General features: G+C 50.9%; 1 protein-coding gene across 1 annotated transcript in view; it reads right to left on the bottom strand.

Annotated features, from left to right (window-relative positions):
* Positions 1-9,481, bottom strand: part of Nova2 (NOVA alternative splicing regulator 2) — a 33,915-nt gene extending 24,434 nt beyond the window's left edge. Inside the window, exon 1 of the mRNA XM_028778701.1 lies at positions 9,391-9,481. Within this exon, the coding sequence (XP_028634534.1) occupies positions 9,391-9,475 (85 nt within the window). The 5' untranslated portion in view covers positions 9,476-9,481. The remainder of the gene's footprint in view (positions 1-9,390) is intronic.
* Between the last annotated feature and the right edge of the window lie 5,498 nt (positions 9,482-14,979).

The following is a 14,979-nucleotide window of genomic DNA, read 5'->3' as shown; positions in this document are numbered from 1 at the left end:
TCTTTCTTTCTTTCTTTCTTTCTTTCTTTCTTTCTTTCTTTCTTTCTTTCTTTCCTTTTTTCTCAAGACAGGGTTTCTCTGTGTAGCCCTGGCTGTCCTGGAACTCACTCTGTAGACCAGGCTAGCCTTGAACTCTCGAACTCAGAAATCCCCTGCCTCTGCCTCCCAAGTGCTGGGATTAAAGACATGTGCCACCACCGCCCGGCGGGAAGTATTTCTTAACCTGCTGATTCATCTTGCTACCTTTCTCTAGCTTGCTTCCACCATGCACTTGATTTCTGCCCTACTATGTGCCCCTGAATCATGACATCTTTCCTTCTCCTTTTCTTCTACCTTCCCTTTCTGCAACAAGCCCTCCCTGAACATGTGCTCAGTGGCCATGCTTCCATTAGATGATGGGGACATAGCCAAGTCCACACAGCCGGTACCTTTTCACTTAAACTTCCTTTAAGACACATAAACACATTTATTTAAAGGGGGAATTCTGGACTGGTGAGGTGGCTCAAACGATTTCAAGCCAGGCATGGGCGCGCATGTCCTGTATCCTAGCACTCAGGAAGCTGAAGTATTTGGAATGTCCAGCCTGGCCTGAATTGCAGAGTTTCTGTTTAAAAAAACAAAGAGCAAAACAAAACAAAACAAAAACAAAACCAACCACGGAAACCTGGGCTGTGGAGATGGTGCAGTGGGCATGGGCGCTTGCCTCCAAGCCTGACTATGGAGTTTGAGCCCTCCATCCCTCAGAGTGGAAGAAGATAACCAGCTTCTCAAGCTGTTCTTTGATCTCTACTGTGCACCACGGCACAGATGTGCACGCAGAAACACACTCACACACACAAACACACACACAAACACACACACAAACACACATACATACACACTCAGTGAACAACTAATTAACTAAATAAATGTAATTAAAACAAACAACTGTGGTGGAAAGGAGACAGAAACCACAACAGGGCACACCTCTAATCTCAGCACTAGTGAGGCAGTAACAGGAGGATCAGGAGTTTGAAACAAGCCTGGACTACAGAAAGAGCAGCAGGACAGCCTACCCAACATGAAGCTGTCTCTGAAAAGAAATGCAAGAGACAACAACCCCGACGAAAGCAAAAGACTGTGAGCTTCTCTCAGATGTAGAATCTGACCACTAGGACTGGGGATGTAGCTCAATGGTGGGCTGCTTGTCTAGCATGCATGACGTCCTTAGTTGATCCCTAGGACTACATAACCTGGGCATGGTGGCACACACCTGTAATGTCAGCATTTGGGATGTGGAGGCAGGAGGATCAGGAGTTCAAGGTCATGCCAGGCCACTTAGAGAGCATAAGGAGAATGTAGACTACATAAGACCCTGTTTTAAAAAATATTTATCCATGTATCATGTATGCATGTATGTACGTTTGTGTCATCCATCCATCCATCCATCCATCCATCCATCCATCCCTGTATCCTCTATGTATGACATGAAATCAGAAGGACCACTGGTATTGGGGAAGGAAGGGAGGAACCAGGGAGGGTAATTGAGGGGAAGCATGAACAAAGAACTTACAAAAATGTTCTAATGAGGGGCCAGCAAGATGCTTTGGCAGGCAAAGGCATTTGCCACCAATCCTACACCTTGAGTTTGACCCCTGAGGTCTACATGGTAGAAGGAGAGAACCATTGTTCTCTGACCATATGTGTGCTATGGTACATATAACCACACACATTCAAGTATGCAGGCACACAGACACACAGACACACACACTAAATGACTACATATAATTTAAAATGTTTTTTAAAACCTCATTGTTTTACACACCAAAAAAAAAAAAGAAAGAAAACAACCTCCTGCCCCCCAAAAAGTGTCAATGAGATTTAAAAACCATTGCCAGTAATTATAACTTGGCAGGTGTATCGATATAAATTTGAGATAGTCAAGAAGAAAACAACAATCATGGGTGATGAGGCCTCCTGCCTGTAGAAACTCAAAACTCTTAACTCCTGGTGTCACTACTGTGCTTTATCTGTTGTCTGTCCTTTCTAGAACCTTCCACCTATCCTTCCTGTCTGGGGCATGTCACACCATGGAATCCCACCTCTTTTGGGAGGAAGCCAGGCCTCTGTTTCCTATAGCAAAGGCAGAGACATTGACCTCAGCTGAACCTGGAACCTCCAGACTTTCACAGGCCTTTCCCTGACTCAATAGCTAATGTCAAATTTTCTATGCCTGTGAGGAAGAGAGCCCAGAGGTCAGAACTCACACTTGTCCACTCCCAGCCCACTTTTAGTAGCTCCTTTGGGAGTTCCTGCAGCTCCCAGTGACAGTGACAGAGAAGTCCATGAAGAAAGCTACCATGTCCTTCTTGCCTGTCCCCCCCAACCAGGGCTGCAATATTAAGCATGTCCATCTCAAGGCGAAGCTGGGTTGGCTGCTCTCTCTTCTTACTATGCTCCTGGCCATCTCTTCCTTTTATGCTTGCCTCTCTTGACGATCCACGCTCAACCAGCACCCTGCCTTGCACATAAGGTTTTGTTTACCCAAGGGATCTGGACCCTTAAGGTAAGAATGGGACAGTGTCCTGGAGTCCTGTAAGGTGGCTTAGCTCTTCAGGGATCAGCAGTGATAAAATTAGAGCCCAGCCTGTCACAGTGGCACATATCTGTAATCCCACTACTCAAGAGGTAGAGGCAGGAGGCATACTTCAAGTTCAAAGTCAGCTTGGGCTACATAGCAAAACTCTTGTCTTACTACAAAACAAAGCACCACACACACCAGGACAGGCACCTGCACACACACATGCACACGCGCACACACAAGCCAAATAACATTTAGGACTGGAAAAACAGCTCAGTGGTTAAAAATTATTTGCCATGAAACCATGGGGACCTGAGTCTGGATTCTAGCACCTATACAAAAAGTCTTACTTTCAAGTGTGCCTTTAACCCAGTGCTGCGCTGGCTGGAGACGGGAGGCTTGCTAGGCTTGCTGTCAGCCTCACCAAAAATAAGTGAGATCCATATTTAAGTAGAGACCTCAACTCAAAGGAATAAGACACAAACTGATAGCAGAGGACATTGAAGATCTTCCTCTGGCTTCCATGCATACACATGGATGCACAGACACACATGCATGCACATACATGCATGCACAGACACACCACGCATGTGTACACACACATGCACGTGTATATACATACACACATGCAACGCATGGATGCACAGACACACCACGCATACACGTATATGCAACACATGCATGCACAGACACATGTGCACACCACACATAGACACATAGACACATACATACATAAACACACACACAGATGTACATACACACACATGCACACGCACATGCAAATACACAAATGCATGGACACACACCACACACACATACACACATACACACATACTCGAATGTACACAGGGTCAAAGAAGCACCCATCTTAAGAGGTTGCTTTTTCCCTCTACCGTGCCTAGATACAACCAAAGTTGGGGTGTCATCCTTATGGTACCTGTTCTTGTGAGAGTTTGGACAAAAGAGTCGACGTGTTACAGGAAAGCAAGTGGAGGCCAGGGTGTGGGGTTGAGAATGTCATTGGAAGCATGGGGCGTGTTACTGGGGAAAGCTAAGAGGCATTGAGGGTGTGGTGTGGTGGCATGTGCTGGGGAAGGGTGGGACGTCAGGCATTTGGGGTCCCTCCATGAATGATCACGTGTCAGTCAGTGCAGAAAAGCAGCCTATCTGGACTGTGCTTGTTCAGGGCAACATTCTGAAGGTGTGATGCTGTTAGAGAGACCGAGAGACTGGTGCACAGTGGGCCTGGAGATGTAGCACAGGGGTAGAGCACTTGCCCAGCATATGTGAGGTGCTGGGTTCAATTCCCTAGCATTTCAAAATAGAGGAAGAAAGGAGTGGGAAAAAGAGAGGCTGCCAGGGTGGCTATCAAATGAAGGCACCTGTCACCAAATCCCATGACCTGAGTTTGATGCCTGGGACCCACAATGTGGAAGAAGAGAGCCAGTTTCTACAAGCTGACCTGACGTGCCCTCCGCCTGAATGAATAAATGTAATACGATTGTAAACAAACCAAACCAAACAAAAGTCAAGAGGAAAGCCCCCTTAGGGCAACTCTCTCTTAAATGTCCAAAACAAAAACAAAACCCAAAACATGGGACTGAAAAGATGGCAAGCCAGTTAATAGCGCATACAAAGTAACTCCAGGTCTAGCAGGGTCCCATGTCTCTCCCCTCTAAGGGTATCCACACATGAACTCTCTCTCTTGCGCGCGCACACACACACACACACACACACTTACTTTAAAATAATAAAAATAATTTAAAAAAAGGATTTGTCAACCAGGCCATGGTGGCTCATGCCTTTAATCTCAGCACTTGGGAAGCAGAGACAGGGCAGGTAAATCTCTGAGTTCAAGGCTAGCCTGGTCTACAGAGTGAGTTCCAGGACAGTCAGGGTTACACAGAGAGACCCTGTCTCAAAACAAAAAACAAAAAAACAAAAAAACAAAAAATAAATAAAATAAAAATGGATTAGTTTTCCAGATTCTTGGTGGCCGAGTTAGGACTTACAATGGGGAAGGGAGAAGGCCCGTCAGTGATGGTGTATGCCAGCAAGGGGCTGGAGTTTGGATCTCCAGAACCCACGGATCTCCCATGGATGCTGGGAGGGACTTCCAGCATGGGTTACCATGTCTAGCTCTCACAAGGAATTTCAGTAACTAGACAGAACCACCCAGACCGGTCAATTTATCCAGAGCAGAAACTTACTGTCCCCATTGTTCAGAGAGGAGATTGAGGCTCAGACCATTTACTGTCCCCATTTTCCAGAGGGAAGACTGAGGCTTGGACCTTTGCCATCACTTGCTGAGGGTCCCATGCCAAACACATGGCAGCAATATGCTCTGAACCCTGAAAGGTTTTCTTCTTCAACTCCTTTTTTAAAAAAAGGTGTGTAAGTGCTTTGCTTAACCACAGTGTGCACAGACATACACATGAGCAAAACACTCAAGAGACTTAAAATATATCTTTAAGCAATGTTTGCCAACATGGTGTGTGCACTGCATGCGTGCCTAGTGCCCAGGAGGCAGAAGAAGGCATTGGGTCCCTGGAACTGTAGTTACAATCGGTTGGGAGCCACTGTGTAGGTGCTGAGAATTGAACCAGGGTCCTCTGTAAGAATGTGTGCTCCTAACTGCTGAGCCATCTCTCCAGCCTCATTGCTCCAGGGCTCTTGTCCTGGTGACCTTTTCTTTGTGGTGTGGGTAAGGGCTACTGGGGTTGAGACCTAGGTGGAGAGCTCCTTGGGTGTGAGGTACACCTTTGCCTGCAGGTGGTAAGGCAGTAGAGGTGGGAATACAGGTAATATTTCGGTCTGCACTATAGGCACCACTCCTTTAAATTTATTTTTTATTAGTGTGTTTGTGTGTGATGCGTGTGTGCTCATGTGCCACGAGGACAGTTCTGAGTAGGTGGCTCTCTCCTCTCACCTTTATGTGGGATCCCAGCCACGTGACCAGGATTAATGCAGCAAGCACCTGTTCTAGTTGAGCCGCCTTGAGGCCCTCCTGGGGACATTCTTAAGTTTACCAGATAGATTTTCTCCCCAGACTTTGGTACTGGGTATGGAACTCAGTGTCTTGTACACACTGGACAAGTATCTGATTGTTGAGCTATAACTCAGCCTTTCACACGGGGCAGGAGGATTCTAGGCAGGGTTCTATCACTGAGCCATGCCCCCAGCCCCTCACTGGGGGATTCTAGGCAGGGCTCTACCACTGAGCCACGCCCCCAGCCCCTCACTGGGGGATTCTAGGCAGGGGCTCTACCACTGAGCCACGCACCCAGCCCCTCACTGGGGGATTCTAGGCAAGGGCTCTACTACTGAGCCACACCCTAAGCCCCTCACTGGGGGATTCTAGGCAGGGGCAATCCCACTGAGCCACACCCCCAGCCCCTCACTGGGGGATTCTAGGCGGGGGCTCTACCACTGAGCCACGCACCCAGCCCCTCACTGGGGGATTCTAGGCAAGGGCTCTACTACTGAGCCACACCCCCAGCCCCTCACTGGGGGATTCTAGGCAGGGGCAATCCCACTGAGCCACACCCCCAGCCCCTCACTGGGAGATTCTAGGCCTGGCCCCTACTAGGGGATTCTGGACAAAGGCTCACAAGCTGAACTACACCCTCAGCCTCGTTTTTTTATTTGTTCATTCACTTTATTTATTTATCATTATATTCTGAGACAGGGTCCGTGTATGTAGCCCTGGATGGCCTTGAACTTCCAATCATCCTACCTTAGCCTCTCTATAGCTGGGATTACATGTAGTTTCTTTTATTTCTTCAAATAACTCCCTGAGTTGGATTTTCCCCCAGTCTCTTCACTGGAATCCTCTTGCCCTGAGTATTTCTTTTACCTCCCAATGACACCTGTCAGCCAAGCGTCCGGACACCAACCCGAGCAATCTCTCCCATCTCCTGTTCCTCCTCTGCCCCTGAGAACAAGGAGGAGGGCAAGAGTTGGGTCTGTATGCCTTGCTCTCACTTATGTGGCCCTCAGCACTCCGAACCTCAGAGTCCTCCTCTCAACAGGGCATTCACCATAGACTCTGCCCACACAGCGGAGAGCCAGCCTCTGAGTTCAAATCCTGCTTTCTCTTAGCTGAATGACCATGCCCCAGTTTCCAATTCTCTCTGTGCTTCAGTCGTTCATTTGAAAGACGGTTAACAGAATTGGAAGTACTCAATGACCCATGTTCAGTACTTTCCATAATATTTTCCAGCACCATAAATGTTAGCCATTATTATCATTTATTATTTTGGTTTTTTTTTTCATCATAGGACATTGCGAGAAGGAGATGCATTTGCATGTCAGGCATTAAGCATTGATATGGCCAGCCATTACAACATCATCAACGTAGTTATTATCATGTCGGCATTGGGAAGCTGGGGACACAGAAGTTTGGAAAGGGGCAGGGGTTGAGCATGTTCCCACAGCCACCACTGTCCCTCATTGAAAGGAACCAGAAAACTCGAGATCGAAGTCATTAACACTCGCCCTGCCCCAGACCATCCCTCTCAACAGAGGACTGCCGTTTTGTATCTCCTGGCCTGTTCCCCCATACATGATTTGGAGGTGGGGAAGGGTCTGCAGTTATGGTCCCAAAAGACTCCACTTAGTTTTGGCAATGTAGAAGGAAACATTGAAATCCCAGTGGACCAACCAGTCCAGGGTTCAATAAATTCTGGACCTGCCACTTAGGAGCCTTTGACCTTGGGCAAGCTGTTTCATCCCGCAGAGCCTCAGTTTCCCTCACTGGTAGAAACACACCTCAAATAATCTCTTCAGAGGACTGTGTTGAGAAATTCACCCAGATCTTGGAGCCTGCCTGGTGGTAGTAAGTGCCTCAAGGCAGCACTGGAAGGGACCTTCCTTAGCAGCCACTTGCTGTGCCGCCTAGCCGACTCTGGGTCCCTGATCCTTACTGGGACTGGCAACAGCAGCAGGGCAGGAAGGAAGAAAGGAAGTCGGCTTTGGACATTTTCATGCGTGTGCTGGGGGTGGGTGCAGGAAGACAGACAGGAAATTCTCTTCCACCCCTCCCCCAACTTCCCTTTCCTTCAATTTCTGCTGGGCACCCTCCCATGGATGGAAGGGAACTTGGGACCCTGTCCCACCTGGCTTGAGGTGAGGGGGTAAGAGAAAGAAGTAGGAGCCTGTGTATATGCCGGAGTGGTGGGAGGTGGGCATCCGATGGCCACCGGGCCAGGCTGGAGGACGGATATGGATATGGATACAGATATATGCTGTTTGTTCAAGACAAGATGAAGAAGGGATTTTGAACAGGGCGATCATGAGGGAGAACCTGTATGTTTTGGGGTCTCCTTCTTATCAGAGAGCCGGAGCACTCTGAGGATCTCTCTTCTCCCATGCCCTACTTGTTTCCCACACCCCCTAAAATCCAGGGTAGTAAGTGGAGTCCCGTGCTTGGCTTGGCTTTTTCTGCTATGCACACCTCTCCTGATGACACACGTAGAGGTCCGTTTGGTGCAGCCTACACATCTCTGAGGCATCTGACACTGAGCTGCTCACACACGTGCACACACACACACACATGTCCTGCGCTCTTGTACACCCTGTATCTCCCGACATCTTAGCGTGACACACCCAGCTATTCCATCCAGAGCTCCCTGTGTTACACACATCTACACATATTTGTGTGTCACACATTTCCACGCTCCAGGGTGTTTTAGGCATGTGTCCCCCGGTCGCTTGGAACTCCATTTTTTTTTTTGTTTCCTTAGGAACACACCCTCAATGGGTTTCACTGAACCACAAGCCCCAGCTCTCCCTTTTCATTCCCCCATCCCCCCAGTTACACACCCCCCTGTGATGTCACTGTTGCACACCTCCATGTGTCACACCCAGCCTCTCTAGAGTCACACCTACACCCTTTTCCATGTCACATCCTAGTACCAGCTTCCCCTGGTCCCACTCCATCCTATACACAGCGGTCTCCCCCACACAGAACCCCTTTCCCTGATCCACGCATATTCTCATGGCTTACACCCAGAGGCCATCCTTTTCTGCCTCCCTACACACCCCCTTGCATGTTACACACCCCCCTCACTCATGTGTCACAGGAAAAGAGCCCCCTCCGGAGTGACAAGCACACACCTTCCTTTGGAGGGTCTCACATCCGTCTCTCTTTTACACACACACTCACACCCCCTACCCTGTCACATCCATGGTACCTTAATGTCCCATATCCAGGCCCTACAGGACCCAGCACGGATACACACCTGTCCTAGCCTTCCATCTCTTTCCCCTCCAGTTTTACACACCCACCCTTTCTTCTACGTCACCCAACACACCCACCCAGCCTGTCCCCATGCACGGGTCTTGCATACTGTCCACACCCGCCCCTTTCCGGGACAACCCTTGCTCAGGACATCCCCAGGGAGTGAGGCTCAGAAGCTCTCGGTCCACAGGCCTGACTTTACTCCTTCCCCTCCCCCAACCGGGACACGCAAGCCCGAGGGAACACCCCTGCCCCGAAAGGGTCACATCACACACCCCTCAAGGACACACTGGCCCAGAAGGGACCCACGCCCCGCATCCTTGGCTCCCTCACACACCACAAGGACACTTACCACCCCCTCCCCCCCAGCCCCTCTCGTCGCAGACAAAGCTCTCAGCCCCCGGAGCCTCGGCGACAAGAGAAAGGGGTCCGTCCGGGTCCCCATCTCCTCGCGGAGGGGTGCCCCTCCCCTCTCTGGAGCACTTGCACCTGCCAGCCAGGGATGGGGGGGTGATGGAGGACGGCGATGCCCCCTTCGGCGCGCGATCCCCCCCACGCCCCACGCCGCGGTCCCTCAGCTTTGCCTCACCTCCCGTGTTGCTGCGCTTGGTGCAGACCACCTCGGGGGGCGTCTCGAGGGGTCTCTTGCGGGAATCCGGGGCCTCGGGCTCCATGGGGGGGGCCTGGGGCGGCGGCTGCTGCTGCTGCGGCGGCTGCGGCGGTGGCGGCGGCTGCTGTGGTGGCGGCGACGGCTGCTGGGGAGGCTGGGGCTGCGGCGGCGGCGGCGGCGGCGGGGGCGGCGGCGGCTGCGGGGCCGCGGAGGCCGTGAAGAGGCCGTGCACCGCGCCGGCGGCCATCATCCTCATGGTGGGGGGGCGGAGGAGGGGGAGGGGAGGGAGGGGGAGGGGAGGGGGCGGCAAGGAGGGGGGAGGGGAGCGGCGGGGAGGGAAGCGGGAGGGGGCTGGGGGGGAAAGCGCTGACAGAGCTGGAGGACGGAGGGGAGCAGGGTGGAGAGGGTATGGGAGGGTGGTCTGGGATGGAGAACTGAGGGGTGGGGTCCTGGTCTCTCAAAGATCACCGAAGCCGGGCACTTGGCTGAGCCAGTGGGGTGCAGAAGTGTAGACAGGGCACCCTCTCTGTACCCTTTCTTGGGCGCTCCCCACAGATGCGAGGGGCCGAGCCCCCCTCCCAAGGCCCTGCTCAGGGCGGGGGGCCGGAGATAAGAAGCCGAGGCGGCCGCTAGTGGGGGCCCGGGGGTCGGCGGGCGAGGGCAGCAGCGGAGACGGGGCTGGTGGTGGCTGCTGGCCCGAGCATCTTCTCAGCTAGGCTCCTACAGCGTCCTGGCCCCTCCCACCCGCGCAAGGTCACGCCCATGGCAGGCAAGGCCACGCCCCTCAGCGCCCCCATTGGTTCACCCTTGAAGCCTGGGCCACAGTCTCCGGGATGGCCACGCCCATCGCGCTTGGAAGCTAGAGACCTGACTACCCCCCCTCCCCTGCAGGGTATAATAAGGACTGCGCGGCTCTTCCACGCCTTCCTTCCTTCCCCTTCACTCTTTTATTTGCGGAGGGGCGGGGCTGGACAGAGTGTAATGTAGCCCAAGCTGGCTTTGAACTCACTATGTAGCTCAGGCTAGCTTTGACCTCTGACTCTCCTGCCTCCATCCCCGCAAGCGCTGGGATTAGAGGGATGTGTATGGTACCTCCAGCTACCTTTTGCTTCTAATGAGCAGTACTTGCGCACTTGCCATGTACCAGGAGTGGTTCTAAGAGATTCTTACTTGAATCCCACAGGGTAAAAACGATGGGATATCCTTTTAGTATTCTGTCTTACAGATGAGGACACTGAACCTTTGACACCCGAAAGAGCCAATCGTGGGCACTCACTCATGTATCCCACGACTTGACAGGATGAGGCAGGAGAATTGCCTTGAATTTGAGGACAAGCTAGGTTACAATGTAAGACCCTTTGTTAAAGAACAACCAACCAAAGCAACAAGAAAACAAAACAAACAAAAAGCAAAAGAGAAAAGAAAAGGAAACAATGGCTAGGGGTCAAAATAAGAACTGTCTCTTCATGTCATCTGACTGTCAGCAAAGAAATTCCCCCTTTGGATGGTCCATCTCTCCATGAAGAGTGGACATAAGGCTGCTGCCGGGCTGAAATCAAGTTAAAGCAAGTAACTGTCACAGAAGCCTGACTGGAGCTAGGTCCTATCAGCGGTACTGACGGCCCACCCACTGAGTGACAGATACTGCCCTAGACCCTGGGACACAGCACGGAACAAAACAGCCTTAGTGCTCAGTGCAGTATTATCATGCTGCTCACTCATTAGAAGATTTTGATTTTTCAGAGGACAGAATGGAGGCTGCAGAGAGGCTTTTCCAAGGGCACATGGCTAGACGGAGAGAAAACTGGGATTTGGACAGAGGACAAGTCTAATTCCAGAGCCTGAAGCCATAGGAGGTTCTTCTTGGAGTGGGTTGTTGCCAATATTCTGTATTCTCAGATATATGCGTTTTCTGCTCCCTGGATTTCTGGTCCCTAAGGCTTCCTTCCTTTTTAGCTTGGTCAGAGGCAAGTTTAGCTCAGAGGGGTCCAGGAAGGGGTAACTGTGGCAGCTGGGGGTAGGGGGGCAGTCTGTGGCACTGGGATCTCCTCTATCCCACCTGCCCCTCCCATGCTATGCTCTCAAGTCTCCAGGACAGTAGAGGCAGCAGATGGCCTGGGGTGGATGAGGTGGACGCCCATCTGTCCCCTCCCCCCATTGTCCCTTCAGCCAAGGGGGATGGGAGGGGGTTGTGGTCCACTGCAGTCTGGATCCTCCCCCTCTATCTTCCTGGAGGGAGCTGAGGAGCTGGTTGCCATGAAGACAGAGAAGAGGCAAGAGGGGATGCAGGGAAATACTGAGGTTGGGCTGAGATCCACACCTTAGGACCTTAGCATCTCAGAGACCCACACTATACAGGTGCCATCTCCCGACATCCTCAGAGTTGAATGTGAAGCTCCCCACTAAAATACATCCTCAGTCACACAGGGCACACGGTTCACACTGATTCAGAAAGACTGAGAGGAGAGGACCACTGAAACACGTCTGTACACACACACCTCTAATGCACACTCAGTCATTCAGACCAAAACCACAGCACAATCTCCCACGCACAAATAGATAGATGTGTATTTAATATCAAAGCAGGGACAGCTAATATCCAAATATGTCCCATGTAGGCGTATTCAGACTCACCGCTCCTAATTTTTCCCCCAACTCCCACCCCAGAAGTTACACATACGTGATCAAAGCCACAAGAAACATACAACCTCGCTTACATAAGACATACGTGTCAGTGCCATGGGGAGTCTAAACTGAATGGCCTTCCTTATAGCTTAACATAAGCTGGGTGCTGTATGCATCTAGATACAGGACTAGCAAAGTCTGGTATACACAATGACTGGACCTCAAGGACCACTCACTGACAAGTGCAAACAGCACACTTGGGCTGCTGTGTGTTGAGATGCCCCCACCCCTTTCCCCAAGTCATGCCTGCCGTTCCAGTCTCATCCAGCCCTCCCAAACACTCCCATTTGGACACACACAAAACAGCATGGTTGGTCGGGCACTCACACTCACACAAACACAAACCTCCTCCTAGATATTTTTAAACCAAGGCTAGTTCTGCTGTCATGGCAACCGCCCCAAACCCATCACCATAGCAACCCAACGTCAGCTTTCCAAGCACCAAATCCTGGGGGATTGCAAGGCCCCAATCAGAGGTAGGTGGAGGGGGCTGCACCCTCTCCCTTCATCTGTGCCACCCCAGTGCTTTCAGGGGGATGGTTACCCAATTTGGACAGGGTCCAGGACCAGGGCCACCAGAGACTCACGCCATGCTGAAGGAGGACAGCTTCAACTCTCTCCTGTTTCTGCAGTGCTGTATGCAGGAGTTTATTGGTACACAGGTGGGCTTCAAACTGGACACACAGGAGCCTGAGTCTGTCATTTACATGCTGGGTGACTTGGTTATAACCTTACCCTCTCTGTGTCTTATTAATTCAGAAAATGTTCCATTCATGCTTAATCCTTGTGAAGAATCAAACCGTAATTCAGTCTCAAGAAGTCCATGCTGTGGTTGGTGACAGGGCTCAGCGCTTGCCAATCTGCGTAAGGACCTGGATTTGATTCCTGGGACCCACATTATAGGAATGGCTACTGCAAGTTGTCTTTTGATCTCCCACCCCCATCCCCCATCCATGCACACACAAATAAAACATAATAGAAAAAAACTGAGGCAGACATAGTCTAACCTTCCCAGTTTCTAACTTAATGTGAACAAATGCAATGGATTTTCTTTCTCTGAAACAAACTTGGGGACAAATAATGCAATCACAGAGGCCTGCTGGGAACATGTCCTAACGCTGAGGGGGATGGACTGCTGCTTTAAGAATTTTGCAGGTACTAACTAATTTAAGACTTAACCATGGCTATATGGTTAGGTTAGTATTATGATTTTCCTTTTGCAGAAAAGGAGAAAGACCTAGAGACTGTGCTGCCACCTAGGTACTAAGGCGTTTTAAGAGGGTGAATCTATGACCTTGTGTGGTAGCCAAGAAAAGTCAGGGCTGATTCGCACCTAAACTCCTCCCTGAGGGATTCTAGGTAGGTGCTCTATGGCTGAATGACGCTTCCAGTCCTCCCTCCCTCCCTCTCTCCCTCTCTCCCTCTCTTCCTTCCTCCTTCCTTCCTTCCTTCCTTCAAGAGACAAGCCTCTCTATTCTCTTTATGTGTTCCTGGCTGGCCTGAAACGCTCAGAGACTCTCCTGCTTCTGCTTCTCTAGTGCGGAGAATACCGACAGGAGCCACTATACCAGGCTTACTTTTCGTTTTTTGGACCCAGGATCTCAGTAAGTTACCCAGGCTGGCCTTCAACTAACAACCCTCCTGCTTCCGCTTCCCAAGTACCTGGCTGGAATTACAGGCCTGCACCACCAGGCCTCTGTCAAGCACCGGTTTTTATTTTTTTTTTTAAAGGATGGCATTTGAAGCCAGGAAGCCATGGACCCATTTTTAGCCATCTTTCCTCCTCTGCTTCTCAGTGAGGGAGTTTGGAGGAGCGGGCAGCCTGGTGGATTCCTGGAGAGACTTTGCAGTTTTGTGTTTTGGGACGAGAGGCTTGAGCTTTCGAGCCTGCAAAACGGGGAATGATAGGGTACCGCTGGCTGGTACATAACAAGGATGCGCTAAGCGGTTCTAAGGGGCCTCTGAGGACTGGCTGGCTCCTGTCGCTTGGTGTAGGTGGGAGCAGATCGGGAGAGGCGGGACTAGTGGGCAAGTGGGCAGGTATAAAGTGCGCAAGCTCAAGGGAGAGACTGGCCCCTCCCCCTTCCTCTCCCTCCCAGCTGGGTGACCTCTCCCCAGCCTGGGCTCTTTCCTAGTCTGTCACCATCTGTCAAATGGGAATCATAACAGTGCTGAGGGTGTGGTGAGGATTTCACCAGCCCAAGCCAGCAAGACAAAGAGCTCAATCTGAGCTGCAGCGAATATCACACGTCTCAGGATTTGGGAGAGGCAGGTCTGTGTGGTGCAGGGCTTTGAACACTTCCTGATCTCGCTTTAAGGACTTAGTTTCCGGGCTCCAGAGGTGACTCAGTGTGTGAAGGCCCTGGCCAAGCCGGGGGACAGAGTTCGATCCATGGAACCCTCATAATGGAAGGAGAAAACCAAGTTCTGGGATTGTCATTTGATCTCCAGGAACCCCAACCCTTCACACAGAAAATATTATCTTTAACTGCCTTTAATCCCAGCACAGGGAGGCAGAGGAAGGCAGATCTCTCTGTTCGAGGTTACCCTAGTCTACAGAGCGAGTTCTAGGACAGCCAATGCTATAAAGAGAGACCCTGTCTCAAAAAAACAAAGAAACATACAAACAAGCAAACAACAAAATTATACTATGCATAGAGTGTTTGGCCTACATGTATGTATGAGCACCATGTATGTGCCTGGTGCCCATAGAGGTTGGATTCTCCCTGGAACTGGAGTTTGGGATGGTCGTGAGCCACTCTGGGTACTGGGAGCCAAACTCAGGTCTTCTGCAAGAGCAGTAAGTGCTCCTAACTGCTGAGCCCTACATAAACATTGAAAAGGAATTGCTTTTTGTTGTAACACAGAGCATAAAAACGAACA

This window comes from Grammomys surdaster, unplaced genomic scaffold, assembly GCF_004785775.1.
Source record: "Grammomys surdaster isolate TR1022 unplaced genomic scaffold, NIH_TR_1.0 339, whole genome shotgun sequence".
In the NCBI taxonomy this organism is placed as follows: Eukaryota; Metazoa; Chordata; class Mammalia; order Rodentia; family Muridae; genus Grammomys; species Grammomys surdaster.
This window is presented reverse-complemented; position numbering and strand designations above follow the sequence as displayed.